At 42.5% G+C, this 21,899-nt stretch overlaps 2 protein-coding genes across 2 annotated transcripts in view; both read left to right on the plus strand.

The window, feature by feature from the left end:
- The window catches only part of suco (SUN domain containing ossification factor), a 42,684-nt gene extending 28,435 nt beyond the window's left edge, over positions 1-14,249 (plus strand). The window contains 15 exon segments of the mRNA XM_044198260.1: positions 92-112; positions 376-431; positions 1,172-1,263; positions 1,726-1,791; positions 2,609-2,701; positions 2,886-2,969; positions 4,908-4,992; positions 5,173-6,549; positions 6,702-6,789; positions 6,903-7,007; positions 8,714-8,868; positions 9,184-9,275; positions 10,118-10,173; positions 10,780-11,086; positions 11,089-14,249. Coding sequence (XP_044054195.1) covers positions 92-112; positions 376-431; positions 1,172-1,263; positions 1,726-1,791; positions 2,609-2,701; positions 2,886-2,969; positions 4,908-4,992; positions 5,173-6,549; positions 6,702-6,789; positions 6,903-7,007; positions 8,714-8,868; positions 9,184-9,275; positions 10,118-10,173; positions 10,780-11,086; positions 11,089-11,351 — 2,940 coding nt within the window. The 3' untranslated portion in view covers positions 11,352-14,249.
- Positions 14,250-15,394: 1,145 nt separating this feature from the next.
- mysm1 (Myb-like, SWIRM and MPN domains 1) lies at positions 15,395-21,846 on the plus strand. Its single transcript, XM_044198262.1, has 20 exons — positions 15,395-15,518; positions 15,738-15,810; positions 15,900-15,970; positions 16,798-16,872; positions 16,970-17,054; positions 17,217-17,315; positions 17,536-18,091; positions 18,194-18,428; positions 18,515-18,645; positions 18,731-18,834; positions 18,929-19,006; positions 19,123-19,205; positions 19,302-19,356; positions 19,739-19,789; positions 20,042-20,116; positions 20,222-20,410; positions 20,498-20,630; positions 20,784-20,889; positions 21,029-21,086; positions 21,215-21,846. The coding sequence occupies exons 1-20, from the start codon at positions 15,463-15,465 to the stop codon at positions 21,581-21,583; spliced, it is 2,682 nt and encodes an 893-aa protein (XP_044054197.1). The 5' UTR covers positions 15,395-15,462; the 3' UTR covers positions 21,584-21,846.
- Positions 21,847-21,899: the final 53 nt, after the last annotated feature.

Here is a 21,899-nt window from a genome sequence, read left to right on the forward strand (position 1 = left end):
ACTTGCTTGTAGCTTGAATCAGTCTTTACTGATTTCTTTCTCTTGTTTTATTTCTCTCTCCTTCTGTCCTCCTGTCTTCCTCTCGCATCAGATGTTCATCAAGTACATAAAGGTTAGCACTCTTCTCTCTCTGTCAGAGGTTATGGTGCACTGTAAAATGCATTCTTGTGGTCATACACTTTAGTGGGTGAGCTTTTGCAGAGCATCATCTTTAATGCATGTGAAAGATAATAAAAGAGTAAAAACATGCACACAAATCATGTTTGGTGGATTATGGGTTTATGGAGTGGTGCACACATACATTATTGGCATTGGCACTGTTGTGAAGTTGTGGATGATTTTTTCTATTAAACAGTTTGTCCATTTCCCATGCAGGTTGAACTCCTCTCCCACTTTGGATCAGAACACTTCTGTCCGCTCAGTCTCATCAGGTAAGAAGAAAATAGCTCTTCCCAATTCACTTTCTATTCCAAGGCCTCTCTTTTTTGATTTGATGAATCTAAACTGACAAACACTACAAAGTTAAAGATCTTATACACTTCAAACTAAAGAAGTATTTAACTCATTGGAACAATGTCAGTGTTTTGGGTGAAGGACAGAGTTTGATTTCAGAAGTATATTTCCACTGCAGAACGGTTTACCCTGGGAGGAACCATTAAGGTTACTGTCCTTTCTTCCTAAGGAAATAGAAATAGAATAGAACAGGAAATTGTATGCATCTGTACTTAAAACCATACTGCTTTATTCAGCCTGAACCAACAAACCATTTTCAACAAGTCATTTGACTTTAATTTTACACTGGTGAAAAATGTACTGTACACAATGTTTTTGTTTTGTTTTTTTATCCTGAAGAATGATTCCAGTGAATGACTCTGAAGGAACTGCTGTTGAGGTTTAAAGGGGCTGTAAAACTCCCTTGCACATGTTTACAAGAAGGTCAAAGTAGATTTTCTACAGTAAAATTACTTGGGATTGCCATTTTCATTACATTTGTCTTCAAATCTGATCTGAGCAAAATGTTTTAAAAAAGCTGCCTTTCCTCAGAAAACTGTTGCCACCTCTTTTGTGTAGTGATAACAATCTTTTTTTTTAAGTAGGTTTGTTTGTGTAACACTGTGTGTGTGTGTGTGTGTGTGTGTGTGTGTGTGTGTGTGTGTGTGTGTGTGTGTAGGGTGTTTGGTACCAGCATGGTGGAGGAGTATGAGGAGATAGCAGATTCCCAGTACCCTTCAGAGAGACTGGAGTACTTGGATGAAGACTATGGTAAGATGATGATCTGTTATGTCTTTTTATAGGAATTGTTAAGCGATGTGTTGTCTAATTTCCTTTTCAACATCAGTGGCAAATTGACCATTTTTACTCAACTCACAGAAGACGATGAATGCACCTATTAATATCAACATCATTTTAAACTGCCACACCTGGCAGAACAATACATGCACTGCAAATTACTAGACTACATAGGTACCCTGAGAAGAGAGTCAAATTACATTCTTTCTCTCCAACTTAGTCATCAAATACCTTGGGCTGCAGTTAACTATTAATATCAGCTGGCCTTTTGCATCCGAGTTGACTCCTCAATTCTGGCAAAGTTTTTTGATATTTTACTGTAAAATTCTGTAATAGAATTTCATTTATTTACTTTTGAATGAGATTTAATTGTATTGTATGAAGTGGAGGTATGTATTTTGCTAGATATAACCTGCAGTATGTCCTTTTGTTCAGATTATCCACCTGGCTACCAACCATCAGAGGACAAGGCCTCTAAAAACCTGCTTGGCTCAGCAACCAGTATGTACACACACACACACACACACACACACACAGCTACATTAACAAAGACTAATTGACAGCAAATAAACTACAACACTATAGTTGATATCAACAAGATTAGATAGACTGTGTGTTTTGGGTTTTCATTGTTATCCTTAGATAACTGAATAAATGATAATTAAGAGTTTAACATCAACACAGTAACACATTACTCAGGATTTTGAAGTGTTAGAAGCAAGTGCGTTTTTCAAGACTTTTACTTTGACAAGGCCAAGAAGTGAATGCTGGCTCATTCTGTTGCAGTTTGTGGCGGCAGTGTATAGTTTAGATACTTAAAATCCTGAAATGGCCTGGTGAGTGTGATACTGTATGTAAAAGAAAATAATTACCCTAATACAGTTTTTATACATCATGTGAGTATTCAGGGTGCACAGTTTTCCATGTCAATGGGGTTCCATACAGTTGCTGGTGCAGCAACCCAAGGAAACACCAGTGCGGGCTGAGTTTGATATGGACTCATTTCCTGTCAGGCAGTGTTGAATATTTCCTCAGTATCTTAACCTACTTAGCATCGCACATACACATAGATGTAGACTGAGGTTTGGGTTGCAGAAATTTTACAGCTTGCACTAGACTTCTTTTTTTAAATTATTTTTTTTTTAAATCACACACACATACATGCGCAAATACACTGGTGCATCTCTGTCTCCTGATTTAGCAAAGGGAGGACTGGTGCACCCGCACACACAAATACGGTACACATAAACTTCAGGGCTTAAACCAAAAACCCATGAGAAACAGCAGAGGAACGCATCGTTTTTTTTTTTTTCTTTAGATGGCCAGGCTCGGAGGGGAACTGAACAAGAGAGAATGGGGACTGAAGGAAAAGCTGAAGGAAAAGCTGGAAAAGAAGGTTTAGGACAGAAAAGTAAAGTAGGGGAAATAATGTTGAAGCAGAATAGCAGAGAGAGGGTAAAGGAAAAAGGAACAACAAATGCCAAAGCCTGTGGTTTCATTGATATGTGTTCAGCTGCAAGCAGCTGCTTGTCAACTTATTTACCAGGAACCTCATGCCTTTCAAAATAACTGTGTGTGTGTTCTTTTCCTTTTAGATGCCATCCTAAACATGGTAAACAACATTGCTGCTAATGTGCTGGGCGGCAAGCCAGAGCTGGAGGGTGGAACAGCAACAGGAGGTACTCATCCCTTATACACTTGCTTTCACACTGCTTCCTGTTACTTTTTTCCATCCTGCCTCACCTTTCATGTCCACAACTCCCTCTTGTAAATGCCCACTTTTCTGACTGGCATAAATAATACCGCTGTGGTCTGTGTCTCCAGAGCTGTGTTTGCGGAATGCACCGTTTTGACTTATTAGCATAGTACTGATTAAAAGATATTAACTTTACGTAGTTGTTAGTTTCATCAGTGCGAACATTAGTATTTCACTTAAGAAGGTTTGCTTTAGTTATCAGCTTTATACCAAGTTCTTCCTTTTCTTTTTTTATCCTTTGGAATCTGAAATATATGCATTCCTGAACTGTAGTTTGTAGGAGAAATTGCTACAAGCTGAGTTAACGAAACAATTTATTTTACAAGACTGAAGTATAACTGGTTTATCCATATAAAACCATTAATCATTTCCAGATCAGCTCAAAAAAATAAAACTCTTGTAAAAATTGTTTAGCATGAGTCATCCAGTTTTAATGACAATATGTACTTGTCCTTTAGAGCACTATTGATTGGTTCACTGTCACTTCTGATCAGTAGGTAGCCATTCCATTCATCTGTTTTTATCAACATTTTGTTTTTGCACATGAAAACCTAAATGGAAACTGCAGGAACAAACATGTAAATATCGCACCATAGTTTTTGCACTGAGGTGGCTGAGGTGGAAAAGTTAGTTCATCAATCCAAAGAAAATAAGATAAAAGCAGATGGAAACATATTTTACAAATAAACAACGCTGATCCCAGATCTGCTTCTGCTTCTTCTGTAGACCCAACATCGGTGTGTCACACATCTCCCAAAATAACAAATCAAATGGACGTCTAACAAGCATTCCACACACGAGAAGAAACACACTCATTCGTTACAGCTACATAAATACTCTTCATGAAAATATTGCAGAACCGTAGTTAATGGAAACACAGTAATTCACATTTTCTTCCAGACTTTTTAAAAATAGCATAAAAATGATTCCTCATTTGTATAGAGGACTACCATACTGTCCCTCTTTTCCTGCATTCAGCTCGTACTCACACTATTCAGCTGCCCTTTTTCTCCCTTTCTCTTTCTCTTTCTCTAACCGCCGGCATGCCTGTCTTCCCACATATTGTTTAGATTAACTGCTTCTACAACTGGGTCACTTTATTTACTTCTCTAAAGTGCGAGCATATCCATAGCCTTGAATGTTCATGTGTATATATGCTGAGAGAGCCAGATAATTTTTTGGCTTTTGGCAGGAGGTCTCCCGCAGCATTTCAGCAGAACTTTGGCTATCTGTGTTTTACTTCTTGGCAGAGGAGCATAGATGAATTAAGACAGGGGTGGGGGGGCTTATGACGTTCCTCGCTCTGTTAACCCCACAGAGAGTTGATTCAAAATGACTCTCTGGCACAGCTTTTCCCCTGTGGTGTCGTGGTGTCGAGTTAAAGAGAAAACTCCTCCTGAACCACAGATTTCACTTAGTTTTTATATTTTGTTTATGTTCCTATACAATTTAGTTTTTGATTTGCATTTCTCCCCATTGAACTAAAACAAGATTAGAAAGACCAACTTTGTAAAAGCTGAGAACACTCAAACTAAAGTGTCTGTTTCACTGCTTTTTTACAAATTACAGTTCTGATTTCCATTTACTCCCGCAGAGAAGCGAGAGTGTGGGAGAGAGATCAGTTCTAACTGGACTGGACTGGTTCACAGTATTTCTGACTTTCCCAAACATGGGCTTGCCAGCCACACTGCAGCGAAAAGGGTCTCTGTTGTACACTGTTATACTCCTACAGCCACATAGGATTGGGGAGAAACCTGCCGCTGCCAAGTTATGTGGTTCTGTGAAATCTTAAATAGTAACAAAGTATTATCTAAGTCCTGTTCTGAGCTTGTTAATTGTTGTGTGTTTGTCCAAATGCCAGGTAATACAACAGCAGAGGAGAATGAAAAGAAGGGAAGCACAGAAGTTACACCTAAACCAGCTGAAACACCTCAAGACTCTGCAGTGTAAGTGTGCAGTCTACCAGTTAAAGACCAGTAAGCCATTATGAATGTAAATTGATTTTATATGCCAACGATGAGTTAAGTTAGAATACAACTAAGTCTTCACTTTTCTTCTATAACCCTCCAAAAACACAGAAGTTCTGTTAATATGCTTCTAAAATTGTATCTGTGTCTTTCCTCCAGACTGGAGCCTGCAGAGCCAGAACACCCTGCAACCCAGGAGGACTCTAATGTCTCCAGTGAACCTTCCACGCCTTCCCCCTCATCACCCGACTCCCATGAGGACAGACAGATTGTCACTCTGGTAGAGGAGGAGGAGGATGAAGAGCCCAGACAGTCTACTGTCACCCTGATGGAGGAGGAGGGAGAGGAAGAAGAAGAGAAGAGAGAGGAGGAGACGAGGAAGGAGGCAGACAGGAACCAGTGGGAGAACCAGACTTACTGTCCTTTCTCCTCCTTCTCTTCCCTGTCTCTGTCCTGCATGGCCACCCTGCCGGAGCTGCTCCATCGCTGGTGCTCTGCCAGGCTGGCCAAGGAGAGACTCCGCAGCCTTAGGCGGAGGCAGCTGGGCATTCAAACACAGACACACCCTGATGCGCACACCCCTTCCCTCACACACACACCCCCACTGATCCCTGCCCCTGTCCCAACACCTCTCAAAGAACCCCTCCCCCTCACAGAAAAAGATCCAGAGCCCGAGGTGCCTGTTGTTAAGGGCCAAAATGAGGGCAAAATCTTGGGTGAGGGGCACACCACACATCCCAACACTCACACCCCTGATGCACACACTCCAGAGCTCAACATCATCCTAGAGCCAAGTAGAACCTCCACCATCCCCCCTCACAGTTTCTCAGACATCCATAGTTCCCTGACATGGCCTACCCCCACCCATGAGGAGAAGCTACTTCCTCCCATTAAAGACGCAGCCCTGGACCCTGTTCCCACTCCACCCCTCCAAGTCTCAATCCCAGAGACACAACAGGCCAGCAGTGCCACCCCCACCCTTACTGTCAGCTCTTCCACACAGCCTGTGGCCTCTGAGACTGCCTCTCCTGGTGTCGTGGTTCCCCCTGTCAAGGAGCAGCCTGTTCAGCCTCTTCCCACTGCATCAAGGCCTGACGACCTTATCCCCCCTCCCACTGAACTGCCAACAGCTCTCCCCCTGACTGACACTCACACAGAAACAGTAAAGTCAGGCGCCGACAGTGGGGACTCACAGAGACACAGTGTCCAGGCTTCTCAGACTCATGTGGAGCAGGGGGACTCTCTCACTCAGACTGGAGAGCCGCATCGGGTGGAAGACACGGTGGACGAGGACCTGCTAAGCACTAATGGGAATGGAAATGTCCACCGAACAGCTACAGACTTCTATGCAGAGCTGCAGAATGGAGGAGATTATAGTGGGGGAGCAGTGAACGGGAACAGCGTGTTATTGAACGGGGGAGCGGTTCATGGCTCCAGCCAGAAGGAGAGTGTGTTCATGAGGCTGAACAACAGGATCAAAGCCCTGGAGATGAACATGAGTCTGTCCAGCAGGTACCTGGAGGAGCTCAGCCAGAGGTAAACCACTGGACACAACGAGCCTTAGAATGTATTCGGAATAACTAGATAGCACTTCTTTCGAGCTTGTTTTTTAATTGTTATTAGATTGACATGATCAGTGCCATTATACCATGGTCATAGGTTGTAATTTTTGCATTTGTGTTGCTCAGATACCGTAAACAGATGGAAGAGATGCAGAGAGCATTCAATAAGACCATCATCAAACTGCAGAACACCTCCCGCATTGCTGAGGAGCAGGTCAGTTTGCATGAAGGCAATCGGAGCAAGAGAAGTTGAAGCATAAACAGAAAATAGTTATGTGTTTGTTTGTCTGATAGTGACAACAAATGAGTAACTGTTGTGCTTTTCAGGACCAGAAGCAGACAGATTCCATCCAGGTCCTGCAGAGCCAGCTGGAGAACGTCACTAAACTGATGCTCAATCTCACCGCTACAGTCAGCCAGCTGCAGAGAGAGGTAACATACCTCTATTGTTGATTGCTTTTGTATTTCCTACTGCTTACATAGTGATTACTAGTTCAACCAGTTCAGAAACAATGTCTGTTTATTGCATTCGTTTTGAGAGCTGACTAACACTGTAATATGCAACCAAGCAAATAAGATGTGCACAGTCTTCAGTTTAGTTATTTTTATTTCTCTGAGGTAAATGATAATCTGCATACAGGATGTTCCTGATGGATAGTGTGGATTTATTACCACCACAGTGGTTGTTTGGAGAACACCACTATTCATTAAACAGACTTTTGATATTCTCTGCTGCATTTAGTTTCTGTTGATGTTTAAGCTCTGTGCCTAATACAAGCCAGAGTCAGAAACATGTTAAGTTTTCTGCTTGGAATGCATAATGATCTCACTAACAAGGTGTTTGGAGTCATGCTGAAATTGAACAGACCATATGGAAATGACGCTGCACAGCAGATTTGTGAAGTTGAACAGGGAAATACTGAAAAGATGGTAGCTGAAAGAACGTTGACAAATGACACTAATTATGGCACATATGTGACTAATATTTAAATATTTGAAGGTCCTCCAGCAAACTGTTAACAGGGACATGAGACAAAAAGAAGGTTTGTTCAGAAATAGTTGATTAGCAGTTGGTGAGCAAGAGAGATGCCATTAAGAGAGGGCATGACAACACTCTCGCAAGTCAAACATACAGCAACATTTGGAGACCATGCAAAACACACAGTCCCAAATATTTCTGTAAGTCATTCCCAGAATTGGCTTTTTTCAATCTGTCGACTCTTTTAACTTTCCGTGTTCATTAGCTGACTTTCAAGGTTGCCTTACTGACCTTCATTGAGAGCGTATAGTTACAGTACATCTGCTTTGGCCAAGAAAACCCCAGTGTCTACTAATTTGGACAAGAGGACATGTGCCCATGGGGATTACATTACATTAGAAATTCAGAGGTTTATGAAAGATAAATGCACTTGGAATATAGTGGGCAAACACAGCTGGGAAGAAATTTCTGTTAGATGTAATACCCCAAATCGAAAGACAGGAGAATATATATTATAATCTATAAATAATATTTTTAAAACAGAAGGGTTCCAGTAGTAGAATGGCTCATTTGTTTATTTGTATTGTCCTTAATAAAAATAAGTGCTTCACAGGCCAAAATTGGACAGGAGATCACAAAAGGGGGAGGTACCCCCTTCCAGGACTAATAGCTGACTAGTCGGTAGCATGACAAAGTGGCAAATCAGTGATGCAGTTACAGATTGCCGCATATCTGAATATAACCCCATCCACCATTACAAGTGAAGAAGAACTCAGGAGAGAGATTGAAGTGGATTCTTTAAGTCTTTCTTTAAGCAAATAGCAAGTGAAGTGAAAAGCTCAGGTTATTGGTAAACATAAACAACAAGCTTTTAGCTTGCTGATAAATTTGCGTGATAGTTGAATGGGTGAATACAAGTTCATTTTTGTGTCTGACAGTTACATAGTCCTATGGATGGTACTGTGGTGTGTACGCAGTTTTGATTTGGGATCTTTACAGTAAGAGCTCACTTGTAAAAACTTGCTACTAACAAATTTAATATTTAATTCATCTTAATGTGGGGAAAGGCATTAATATGTATGTGTACAAAGCGGTATGTGATGTGATTTTCAGACTTGTACAGCATTTCACTTTTCGCTGTTTAACTTTTTCTCTGCAGGTATCTGACCGTCAGAGCTACCTGGTGGTCTCTCTGGTTCTGTGTCTATCTTTGGGCCTCCTGCTGTGTCTGCAGTGCTGCCGCACCTCCTCTCCAAGCCCTAACACCAACGCTGTTGCCCTTCCCAAGAGCAACCACTACCCCAGCCCCAAGAGGTTTGTCACACACACACACACACACACTCACGTCATATTCATGCCACGTATGAATATGACATTTTGCTTCTGTTGGCTTGGCTTTTAATTCTGTTAAAGACTATTTATAAGAATATTGTTCTGTCATTATGATCCCTTACACCCAGTTTTAATGATGCTGCATCTGAATAGAACATATTGGATTACTTCCTTACTTGACTTGTTACCAGCTTGCCTAATGCTGTCACTCCTGTCCTGCCACTAACTGTAGGAAGCTGGGGTAGTGACAATGTAAACAACACTTTACAAACGTCAAAATCATTTTTCTCCTGTCAGGTGCTTCTCCTCCTATGATGATATGAGCCTAAAGCGCAGGGTGACCTGTCCGCTTGTTCGCTCCAAGTCGTTCCACTTGTCCTCTACAGAAGGTAAGAGCCCCCTCTCCTAAACACACACACATGTACACATGCAATACACAAGTCTCTCCTCAAACCTGCCTCTGTTTTTCACTCTATTGTGTTTCTCCCTCTGCCTTTGTCATTGCAACATAAGCAACATTGAGCCTTGATACTACAGTCATAGCTCACTGCAAACCATATTATCGCTACTGCAGACCTTTTCAGCCTAGTTGGGTCAGACTGTTGCAGCTCTTACCGCATAACTGTCCACATCCAAGCACAATCCAATCTTCATTCTTTCTGTCTTTCCAACTCTCATTCTGTTTATATATCTGCTATTTCCTCTCACACATGTTGCCATGCTTTGTGGCTGATATCCCTGGTGCTGCCAGTGCCTCAAGCAACACAAGCCCACAGGGGGAGGCTGGTGCAAGCAATAAAAGAATAAAGTCTTTGACTCATGAAACCTAAAACTCCCCCTGCTGTTCATTATTCCTCAACTATGTGTGTGTGCGTGTGTGTGTGGGAGTTTGCCCTTGAGGCTGCGAGGCTGTCATTGACAGCTTGTGTCCACATGCAGGCTTAAGGAGTATAATAATAGAGCATGTTGCTTTGCTGGCTCATGGTAGACATTTGCAAGTAGTAATCGATAATAAAATAACATGCTTTTTCTGTGAGTTTAACCTTAGTTTTTAGTTTTAGTCAAATTACTTGTGTTATCTTTGCTACAGACATTAAGTCATGATTAGAATATGGATTTTTGCTGTTGCATCTTTAATAAAACTACTTGCAAGGTCACTTCATGCTTGTTACATGTATGTTTTCCTGTTTCCCATTCCATCATTAACCTGGCCCCTCTCTCCCCTCCCCAGTAGGTCCAGATGACTTGTACATTGTAGAACCTCTAAGGTTTTCTCCAGAGAAAAAGGTACAGTGTCTGTTCCAACTGCTGCTGTTGGCTGTGACGGCCGCCGTACTTTTAAGTGCTGTGTGTTTTCTACTGTCAGTCAGTCTGTACAATAAGTGTGTTAGAGCACGGCATGAGTTCTTCGTCAGTCACTGGTTTCTGATCTCAGTGGAGTAGCCAAGATAAGGGAGTAGCTGAAGTGTTAAGATTCAGCCCACTCCAAATACTTGTTAACCACTTCTTTTCTGACACTGTGGGCATATTTTCTGATTTTGAAAACGAGCTTCAATGCAAGTCCATTGAAATTAAAACACATTACACACCTCTTCTCCAGTATACCATGTTTTTGTATGAAAACGTTTGGTGAGGTGAATAAAGTGTGGTGTACTGTGGACTCAGATATAAATACTTTGTTTAGATAAGTAGTTTTGATAGTATTTCTTTCTACCAAATCCTAGATTCCATCATTCCCTGTTAAACTTTCCCATCCTTCTTTGATCCATTTGTGTGACTTCAGTGTCTAGCACAAAGGTGGTTAATATGGCTTTACATTATTAGATGCATCTTGGCTTTCTCTAAAGGTTTTTTTTAATCATTCTCTCCTCCTGTCTTGTGTTTTTCCTGTAGAAAAAGCGCTGCAAGACAAAGTCATTGGACAAGATTGAGTTTCTGAAGGCATCCGATTCCTCTGCTTCGCTCACAAATGGGGGTCCACGGTGCAACGGCTTCACACCATGTCTCCCTGAGCCACCACCACCCCCTCCTCCCCCTCCCCCTCTTCCTCTTCCTCCTCATCCTCCACCTTCTCTCCCACCGCCTGCCCCTTCCTCTGCAGAGGAGGTGTCATCACTGCCCACTTGCACCTTCAAGGAGTTCCCCTCAGAGACCAGCAGCTGCAGCTCGTCCACCCACTCTGAGGAGTCCTACACAAGCCGCCTCCCCCTCCCTCTCCCATCTTCCCCTCCACTGGCCTGTGCAATGGGCACAGCCTGCCTTTCCCCCTCCAGCAGCCTCCCACCAAGTCCCGTCAGGAGAAACGCTCGATGAAGCGGCGGAAGTCGCGGCAGACGGAGCTGCAGTTCCCTTCCATGGCGGGGGGGAGCGTCAGTTCTCTGCCCAGCCTGCAGCAGCTTATGAAGGGAAACAAGGAGATCAGTGTCGGGACCATCGGGGCGACAGCCGTCACCGGACATGTCTGAATACTCACACTTCACTTGTACACAACTTTCTATTCACAACCACACACACGTGCGCACACACACACACACTATATGGTAGCAGACTTGCGTAGTATGGAGTTGAGGTGTTACTGCATCCCAAAGAACCACATTTCCTATGAGCACCCAGGCGCACCGTGGAACTGAAGTGGCTACGGCAGCAGTAGCTCAACATCATCCAGTCCTTATCCACTCCTGTCAAAGACCTGTTTACGGTTATGTGCCTTTATATCTGTTCTTGACCTTTTAATGCTAAAAACATGAAATTTAAAGAATTGTTTGTGTGGACAGAGAGAGACACTGTGGTGGGGAGTGAAACATTAATACAAGTCAAATCCATTGAAGTGTGTTCAAGATGTTTTTTCTACTGGATAAGCACATTGTCCCATGACAGTTGAGCGCCAGTGAGCTTTTATCCCCACTTTGAGCACAGTGAGGAGAGGTGCTGGCCTCAACTCTACGTTCCTTCACCTTCGGGGACATCACAAAGTATTAGGCTGCTCTTTTGAATGAAATGTGTCGTTATGAGAGAACCCATGGAGTATAACAAACTACTTCTCTTATCCTTATTTCCTTCTGCCTTCCATTGCCATCGTTGTATCCATACTGTCTTTGTATTGCATCCTTACGTGACTACAGGTGTTCGTATGGGACCAGAGTGTTCAACTTTCTTTGTACACCAGACTCTCTGTTTCTGTTTCTCTTCCTCTTCCTCTGTCTCTGTCAGTCTGTTCCAAACCAACCCTCCGAGCTGAATGAAGAACATAATTTTGCATGGGGTGAAACGGTCTGAATGTGTTAGTCCTTTCAATTTAGTGTCCCATTTAACCTCATATTCCAAATACAATTGCAGCAGTTTGTAGATCCCACTAGTCACTAGTTAACAATGAAATGTTCTATGAACTCAGTTAGTTTGGGCTGGGCCTGAAAGCTTGCTCACACATAAAGGGGAATTGCACTTATACAGTACATATTGTGACTGTGAGGGGGAAAATGGGTTCAAACAGGCCAGAGGCAAGCCATGGGGTTTTTATTGTCTTTCTCTGTTATATTTTATTATTTCTTTCATCCATAACTGAGCCATGCTTATCGTTGCTGGTTTGGTTTGTTTGAATTATTCTCAAAACCAGTATGGAGGCAAAAGTTTCCTGTACAGGGTACAGTTTACTGTAGGAGCACATTGGGTGGCAAAGCTGAATGTTTACACACACACACACACACAACGTCTAACACACACACATACACACACACACACATCCTACTGGGACCCTGCAGCTGAGTCTGACAGACCAGCTTTATTTATCTATTTATTTATTTAAATGACTACAGATTTTTCTAACCTAGGCACTAGCTTGCCAGTCTCCCAATCCTGCAGTGTCACAGTAGTTTATCCCTGTGAATATGTTACATAGAAATATTACAGTGCAATACACTCAACCGTACTAACACATGACCATGGGGGATGGATCAACTGTGGACATTTTTGTTTTCTTTGTAGCTTGTGCTCTGACATTATAACAGCCCCTAATTCTGTTTCCCTCAGCCTGAAATAGCTGACAAGTATGATAGCAGTCACATGTCCTGCAGCAGCTTTTATGTCAACAAGATAATAGTCTTGATTTAGAAAACCACAGCTTTCTTAGGATCATCACACTGCTGCTGTTGTATATGTTCCAAGCTGTTGGCTGGTTAAAAGTAGTGGAAAGGGCTAAACTGAGTGTTTGCTTATTATTGTCCTGTCTTCTGCGTGCTTGATTCAGCGTCTTTGTTGGATCGGTAACCAGCCGATTTTAACTTGCCCTGTTGATGATTTCATGACTGACCTACATTAACATTCAGTTTAATGTTTAAACACTGTAGGAAGTTGCAGATGTGAAAAGGGGTATTCATTTTTGTTGTTTGTTTAAATAATAAAATTAAAATGCATGTTTTTCTTTATGTATATAGTTTCTGACTGGCTCTGTGTGGTTGGACTTGTGTACATTTTGACAGAGACAGAGAATTTTCTTCTAACTCCACTCTCCCAAAAGAGCATTGTTATCTCTTCTGACCAGCTTCTACAGCTCCTTTTTTCTCTTTACATATCTTTATCTACCAAGTTCACCTCTGACACCCCCCAAATCGCACGACTTTCTGTGACTGTGAAAAAGTTTTAATATGCCTGCTTTTATTAACCACTCTAATATGTTCCCATTAGGAGCTTAAATGCTGATAAATGCTTTATCAGCCTACATGCCTGCTTTCCTGACAAGCTGATCTTTCTGTGCATCCCTACTCTCATTGTACACTCAGTCTTTTATTCACTTGTCATTGCTATTTGACTTTGTGTTCGCCCCACCCTGAATGATAGTTGCGGTTTGTGAGAAGAATATGAATTGCTGTTGAATAAAGGGAACGCAGCAAAGATAGCTTTGATTTGGAACACCATTAATGTGATTCTGTATGTTCCACAAGCCGAGCAAATCATCGTTTTTTACCCTTTTTGAATGTGTATGATCTTATGTTTGTGTGTGTGTGTGTAAACCTGTATGCATGTGAGCATTTTTTTTGTTGTTGATCTCATGTATGTGTGTATGTCTGTGTTATGAGAAAGACTACTTTGAATCTACTTATCCCGTAACACAGCGATTAGGGAGATTGCCCTCAGAGAGAAATTCTAGGAGCTCAGTGTGCACTTTGTATGACTCATGCCTTCTTGTTTTTCTACCTTATGTCAAGTGCTATTGTTTCTTTTTCTTTCTCTCACTCTCTCCCTCTCTTTCTCCCTGTGATTACTCTAAAGAGCTGCACAGTACTTTTGAGCAGGAGTGAGTTACTACAAAAATGTAGTGCCATTAGAAACTGTGAATTTCTAAATAAAACCTTTTTTGTTGTCTTTCACCTTGTCTTTGGCTTTTATTGTGGGTGCCTTCATATTCACTGACATTCATAACCAATCTTAAATCCTACCTTGTTTGTAAACGAAAAGAAAATGGATGGATTTTGTTTTTCCATTTTAAAGAGTAACTGACAGTCACAACCTAAATGAAAGGGGTGATGCTCTGAAACTGATCAAGAAACTGAAGTTGATGATTGATTGATTGATTGATTGATACATAATTGATTATGGGAGTATGATTGAAATAAAATTTTATAAATATGTCCTGCTAATTTCACCTGATTGGCTCATAAATACAGCACTTAAACTGACTTCTTTCTAATGTGCTTAAGGGCAGTCAATAAGTTTGGGCATGATTATGTTCAATTCACAGCTTTTAGAGTCCACGAGCAGGAATTCTGCTTAAACCAAGATCATCACTGGTGCACTTCAGTAAAATCACAAAATGGACTTTAGAAAGTTGAGATGGGTAAACTTTCTGCTTTTGCTATAAAATATAATCCAGCAGGACCGTCTGGGTCTATATGTGAGGTATCGGTCATTATACTGCCTTCAAGTGCTGTTGGAAACATTACTATGGTTAAAGTGATGCAACTATTCCAACAACTGGATAAATTAAAATATTCTATGTTTCACAAAAAATGTTGCTATACAATAACTTTTGGGTCACAAAAGGCATCTTCATAAACGACATTTTTGCAGATTGTCCTAACCTTCTGCTGCTGGAACCTAAACGTCAGTATTTTGTTTGTGCTAAAGATGTAGACGTGGTTATGAAGAGAGGCTGTCTAAATCTACTTCACACTGACACTCCTCTCCATATTATACAAAATACTATAGGACACTAAACAAAATGTTATAGGAAACCATTGGATGGAACCTGTTGTGCATGTATTTTCTTAAAGCAGAGATACTCGGCTGTCAGACATATTTAAATTGTTTTTGGTACTTACTTCTGTATTACAGCATGTGTAAAAGAAAAACCAAAATATGATACTAAATAAATGCTGGACGTGGTATTGGCAAAGAAATCGGGAACAGACAGCACATCCATGCACCATTATTATAATTATTATTATTTGCAATGATATTAAACAGTAATAGAGAAATTCGTACATGATACATCCCACCACAAGGTGTCGCTGTGAGTAGAGCTGAGTGCTGTTTTCCTCCGGCGCTCTGACTCCTCTGCGATGTTTACGTTTATCCAACAACATGGAGGACGAGGTGGACGTTGATATCGAGGGAGACGAGTTTGATAGCAGTATTAGGTGAGAATGTTTACTTTTTCTGTTGAATTAACATTCATACTGTCTGTTGGTCTTGTGAACTGCAGTCCACACAAGCTTACGGAGACCTGCTCGTTGTTTTCAGTCCCGCAGTGCAGGCTACAGCTGTGGTTAGCTGGCCTGTGTGTCAGATAGATGATGAGCGTCTCCTCGGCCCTTCACGTGCCGTGTTAATGGCAGCTTCTTTTCTCTCTGCTGCAGTGAGCTGGATGCAGGAGGTTTAGTCCAGGAGCAGTTCATCCAGTCTGCGTGGAAGAGCAGCGCTGGGATACTGGTATGAACTCATAAAGTTAATAGTCCTTCAGCGGATTCCTGCGTGGCTGTTAATGCTTGTGTTGACTGTTATGTGTGTCTGTTGTGCAGCCATGGGAGCTGGACAGCTCCATCAGCCCAGAGAACAGAGAGGTGATAGAGAGAATGCTGCTGGAGGAACAGTATCCTTTCACTGACCTCAAATGCATCACACAACTGTGGAAATTATATTGTCACAATGGCTGCACAGTCTTCAGTAGCTAGTGCCTCTGATGGGCAATAACTGCCCCACTCTGTGACTAATGAAATCTTCATTTTGCAGTGACATGCCGCCATGTAAGACTCAAATGTAAAACCTTGTAGGCAAAAACTGGGCCTACATTAATAATGATGCATTCAGGAGTGTCTTGGGTTGATTAATCACACTGGTAAAGCATACTTTCCTTTCACAGATACACTTTGTGCTGTGGCATTATGATCCCTACCTCTAGACTTGCCTCTTGCAGTCCAAGTCCAGGGATGAGCTGAAGACATTTATAATTCATTTAATTAGGTTGCCTTGTCCAGACAGATTCTGTAGTGTCTACTGTATTTTAGTAAGCTTTTCAGTGTGAGGAGGCCTGTGTGAAAAAAGTCACACTGAGATGCTAAGGAGTCAAATGTTTTGACAAATATTGCTGATTTGATAAAACTCCTCACTGAAACTACTAATTTCATAAATTAAAGACACAAAAATAGAAAGCGAAAAATTGTTAAAGTGAGATATTGTGCAAAAATGAATGATGAATTACTTCATTGATTTTTGAAATAATTATTTATCAAGTAAAATTAGAAGACAGTTGTTCATTATAGCTATAAAGTTATTATAGCTTCTTAAATTGTTGGATTGGCTGTTTTTAATGTTTTCTGTTTCATGTCAGTTGAGCTATACTGTACAGTGTATTTGTTCAGATACATAGTTTGGCCAACACTCATTATTAAATCTGTTGGTCCTGAACCATACTTGTAGATACTACCTGACAGGTGAGGAGGTCCATAATCATATTTGGGAAAGTGATGCTAACAACAAGCCAAAAGCGAAGAAGTAAGTCAGTTTTTCCTCCAGCATTCACAGGAGCAGAGTACACCCATTCCTCATGTTGTTGGCATTCATGTCACACTTGTGTGTGTCGGATATTCAGGTCTCCAGCCAAAACCTCGGCCTCGGCCTCGGGCTCCTCTTCTCGTTGGTCCAAACACGAGAAAGAACTGTTTGAGGAAGGACTGGTAAGCTTCCCTTGCCAACATGCAATCGTTTGCTGTTGTCTCTGGAATCTAATTGCTGCTGTGATATACAGGCCTATGACAGATGTAACACCTGTTGTATGTGAGGCACTTTGAGAGTGTATTGTCTGACATGCTAGGTGGCTAAGATATGTTTTTCTGCAGGCTCAGTTTGGTCGAAGGTGGACTAAGATTGCCAAGTTGATTGGCAGCCGTTCTGTTCTTCAGGTCAAGAGCTATGCCAGACAGTATTTCAAACACAAGGTAAGACTAGCCTTTACTTTCTACCTGTTTTATGCTGCTACCTAAGCGTGGTGTACTTGCAAGTTTCAGTTTGTTAATACAAGCTTAATTGTAGTCTCCCACAGTTAAACTTGTGCTTTCCTCATTATTCAAGCACTTTCACAACCACAGTGCATTCCTCAGGAGGGCTTGGGAAATAAGAATAAACAAACTCTTTCATCATCTGTGTATGCTTTTTCAGGCTAAATCGGAACCCAGAGCTGCAGCTCTGTCTGCAGGTCCTGTGCTTCACTTGCAACCTCCTCAGCCCACCTCCAGTCATGCATCCACTCTGGCAAACACTGTCCGTATAGAGAGGCTCTCTGATGAAGAGGATGAGGAGGTAGACATCACTGATGACCAGAGTGATGACGGAGACGGTGAAGAAAAAACGCAGGCTTTGCTCAAAACTGAGTTCTGTGAGCCAGAGCAGCTAACAGGCACCGAGATCCAGCCAGGCACTCCCCCAGAAGAGCAGAAAGAGGCCGGTCTGACTGAGACAAAGGACCAACCCAGCCACACCTCGCTATCTCCACAAAGTCCTCAACCCTCGTCTTCCCGCCCTTGCTCAGAGAAGGCTGGCATGACGGAGCTAAACGAGAAAGGCGATGAGAGAGTATCACCCCCTCCAAAAAATCTTCAGGCAGGAGCTCAGACAGACTCGGAGCAAATGACTGATGAGAATGAAGACCAGAGCTCCCGATCTGAGAGCTCAGCACAGACTGGTCAACTGGAAGAGGCCTGTAGTGATGGCACAGGTAAGACTCAACACCTGCTGTTTCTATGTAAATCCACCTCATGATGATGTCCCTGTTTTTTTTCTCATGTGAAGTCACGCTGTGGTTGTATTTGCCTCCCAGATGCTGCTGATAAGACTGAGCAGAGTCTAACTGATAGACCAGAGGAAGACCAGGAGGAGGAGGAGGAAGAGGATGAGGAAGAGGAGGAGCTTAAGGCCCCCGAGCAGGAAATGGAGATGGACATGGAGACCATCGCTGAGGATGAGAAACAAGCTATCCCAGAGTTCTTTGAGGGACGACCATCCAAGACCCCAGGAAGATACCTTAAGATCCGAAACTACATCCTGGATCAGTGGTAAAACTTAACACATGCGGTAACTTCTTTCACCACAACTCTGCAGAAGAAGTGTTTATTACTCTCTTATTTTTTTTGTTCACCAGGTTGAAGAGCAAGCCCAAGTACCTGAACAAGACCTCAGTCCGCCCTGGACTGAAGAACTGCGGAGACGTCAACTGCATTGGGAGAATCCACACCTACCTGGAGCTCATTGGAGCCATCAACTTCAACTGCGGTAACTTTACTGAGCCTATGCCAGCATTCTTCTGTTAAAACTCTTGCTTCCCTTTTCATGTGGAGCTTTGTCTCATCTCTCATAGAGCAAGCAGTCTATAATCGCCCGAAGGTGGTGGACCGTTCCAAGCATAAAGAGGGCAAAGATGTGCTTGAGGCCTACCAGCTCGCCCAGAGACTGCAGAGCATGGTAGGTATCCATAAACTCTGACACCAAACCTCAAGCATCTAAACTGTGAGTTTGCTGGACCTTGAGCTAACTGCTGATTGGCTGCACGTTGTAGCGGACCAGGAAGCGCCGTGTGCGGGACTTGTGGGGAAATTGGTGTGACGCTAAAGATTTGGAGGGACAGACATATGAGGTTTGGACACTCTCAGACACACACACACACACACACACACACACTGCAAATATTGATCACTGGGTGAATTCGCATTAGTATATTTACTGACCCTGTGTTGGTGGTGTTTTCATCAGCATCTCAGTGCTGAGGAGCTGGCTCTGCGGAGAGAAGAGATGAAGAAGCAGCCTAAACCCTGCAAGATCTCCAGATTCAGAGGGTGAGCATGATGGATTCATGCAACATGTGCTGAATCCCCTATAGCAGTATATTTATGTATGTGTAAATAGTAATGGTCTCACACTCCTCCTTCTAGGTCTTTTGATCCCTTCCAGTTGATTCCCTGCAGGTCTTTTGGAGAGGATGTGCAGGTCAGTGGCCATTTATCCCATCATTCAGTCCTCCGTCATGCAATGTATCTTGCAAGATGGTAATTTCCCCACCTATTTAATCTGAGGTTATGTATCCATGACCTCCATAACAGTTTAGAATAAGAGGGCACAGCCAGTTCTACCAGAAATTCAGTCTCTTCATTAAGACAATTTTTGAAAGGCTACCAGAAATCCTGCTTTTTTAAATGACATCACCTTATATATGTAAAATGCATTCATTCAGCCTTCTTGTATCTTGAGCATTGACTACTGTATCAGCGAGTGTGGACCCAACTATTTTATTCCAATGATAGTGATCCATAGGCGGCAGGTGTTTTAAGTTTAATAAGCATTAAAAGCTATCCTTTGCTGTTCTCCCCAGGAACCATTCCAGGTTGTTGTGTGTGCAGAGACTCTTCTCATAATGGACATGGTATGCTATACACACACAACCACACATGCTGAAATGTGTTCTCCCTTTGCTGTCACACTGACATGTTAAGAGTTAGTCAACTCGAAGAAAGTTTCTTGCTGCATGCACCATGACGCCTGTAAGACAAGCCTATAAATGATTCCCTGTTTTTGTGATATTACAATCTGAAACAATAGTCTCATTTGTTCTGTCATTTATTCATTTATTGTAGTCTAATGTTCCAAAAATGATCAAATGTGTTGTGATTGTCAGCATGCCCACGTGTCACGGGGGGAAGTCATCGGCCTGCTAGGCGGAACTTTCAGTGAGGAAGAGAAAGTATTAAAGGTAGGAAAAGCAACAACACGGAAGATGTGGATAGAGATTTTATATACTATATACAGTATTTTGAAATGTGTATTTAGTGACAAATGATTCTGTGTGTCTGTGCAGATCCGTGCTGCAGAGCCATGTAACAGTGTGAGTACAGGTTTGCAGTGCGAGATGGACCCGGTGTCTCAGACACAGGCCTGTGATGTGTTGTCGTCCCTGGGCTTCAGTGTGGTGGGCTGGTACCACTCACATCCCTCCTTCCACCCCAACCCTTCAGTGCGGGACATAAACACACAGGACCAGTTCCAGGTAAAATGAACGAATGGGAGAAGACACACTGGAGTTAGCCGCGTGATGCGATAAAACATCTGATTCCCTCTGTTCTGATTGTTCCAGAGATATTTCTCGCGTGGCGGAGCCCCCTTCATTGGGATGATAGTGAGCCCATATGACCCAGCCAATCGCTCCCCCCACTCCCAAACTACCTGCTTGTTGGTGAAAGAGAGCCAGCAGCCTTCAGGCCCACAGAGTATGTTAAACACAAACACACACATGATTCAAAACATCAAAACAGTTAAGATCAAGAGGCTTTGAAATCAAGCTGACAATGTAGGCCAGTGATTTCAGCACACAGTAGCACAGTTTATCCTCTGGCTGAGTCTCTCTCTCTGTACCTCCCCAGAGCTGCCCTACAGATTCGACTTCCTGTCATCACAAGACATTCCAGACTGGGAACAGACGTTGAGGAGAGCTCAGTGGATCATCCACAAATACTGTCAAACACCCGGGTGAGTGAGAATCAAGGCTGAAGTGGTCGCCCTGACATGCGCAGTCTAATGCTGATCCTGGCTTTTTGTGTTTTGGAACAATTTGTCTTAAAGCTTAATGGTGAAGTATCTAAACTGTTCTTTTTGTTGCTCTGGGTAGGAGTGTGCAGATGAACAGATTTTTCCGGAAAGACTCCGATCTCACCTGTCTGGAGAAGGTCTGTCCAGCCGATCAGTCTAGCTGCCATTCACACATCCTAATGGCTTCATTAACTGATTTACCTCTGCTTCTTCTACTGTTTTATTGTCTTTGTCTCGAACTCTTCCATTACTCAACTTCCTTTAGATGCTGTCATCTCTGGCCAAGTACCTGGAGCCCCTGCCAGATGAGGAGGGAGACCCCTTCCTCACCCAGATCCAGGCACTTTTCCAGTCAGACTTTATTGCCAAGCAGCAACTGCCTGACCAGGAAGAGGGAGAATCTTTAAATATCTCACCCAGACCAGTGGACTCAGACAACCCCGCTTTTGATCAGCTGATCAGTGAGGAGAGGCCCCAGGAGGGAGGAAGAGACTCTGATCTGGATTCTGGCGGAGCTTCAGACAGCAGTGTGCAGCCCACCACACAGAGCACAGACACAACCTCAGAGACAAACAGCAGCACAGTGTTACATCTGGGCTCTGTGTTGTCGACTGAACATGACTATTTACTGTGATGGACCATATATCTGACTGTACTATATTACAGTATAAATGTTGAGGTTTTGTATCCTGATTACCAACTTACTCATTTAGTTTGTGAACATTGTATTATTTTAGTAATGTCCTTTAATCCAAAAAACCTAATGATTGACTCAGTGTGTGTGTGTGTGTGTGTGTGTGCGCGCGCGCGCACGCGCGTGTGAAAGAGAGAGAGAATTTAACTTTCTCAGTTCTTCTGGGGAGGGGTTAAACATGAAAATAAAAATCTGTTTTCATATTTTGTGGTCTTGTTTTTATATTATTTTTGTGTAATAGCTTGATATATTTTTT

Source organism: Siniperca chuatsi, linkage group LG6 (genome assembly GCF_020085105.1).
Source record: "Siniperca chuatsi isolate FFG_IHB_CAS linkage group LG6, ASM2008510v1, whole genome shotgun sequence".
Classification (NCBI taxonomy): domain Eukaryota; kingdom Metazoa; phylum Chordata; class Actinopteri; order Centrarchiformes; family Sinipercidae; genus Siniperca; species Siniperca chuatsi.

Excerpts from the sequence above, each read along its gene's own strand:
- mysm1 (XM_044198262.1), top strand. The coding sequence starts at position 15,463 with ATGGAGGACGAGGTGGACGTTGATATCGAGGGAGACGAGTTTGATAGC. Across the intron at positions 19,206-19,301 it reads AAGATCTCCAGATTCAGAGG|GTCTTTTGATCCCTTCCAGT; the intron begins GTGAGCATGATG and ends TCCTCCTTCTAG. Across the intron at positions 19,790-20,041 it reads CTCTTCTCATAATGGACATG|CATGCCCACGTGTCACGGGG; the intron begins GTATGCTATACA and ends TGTGATTGTCAG.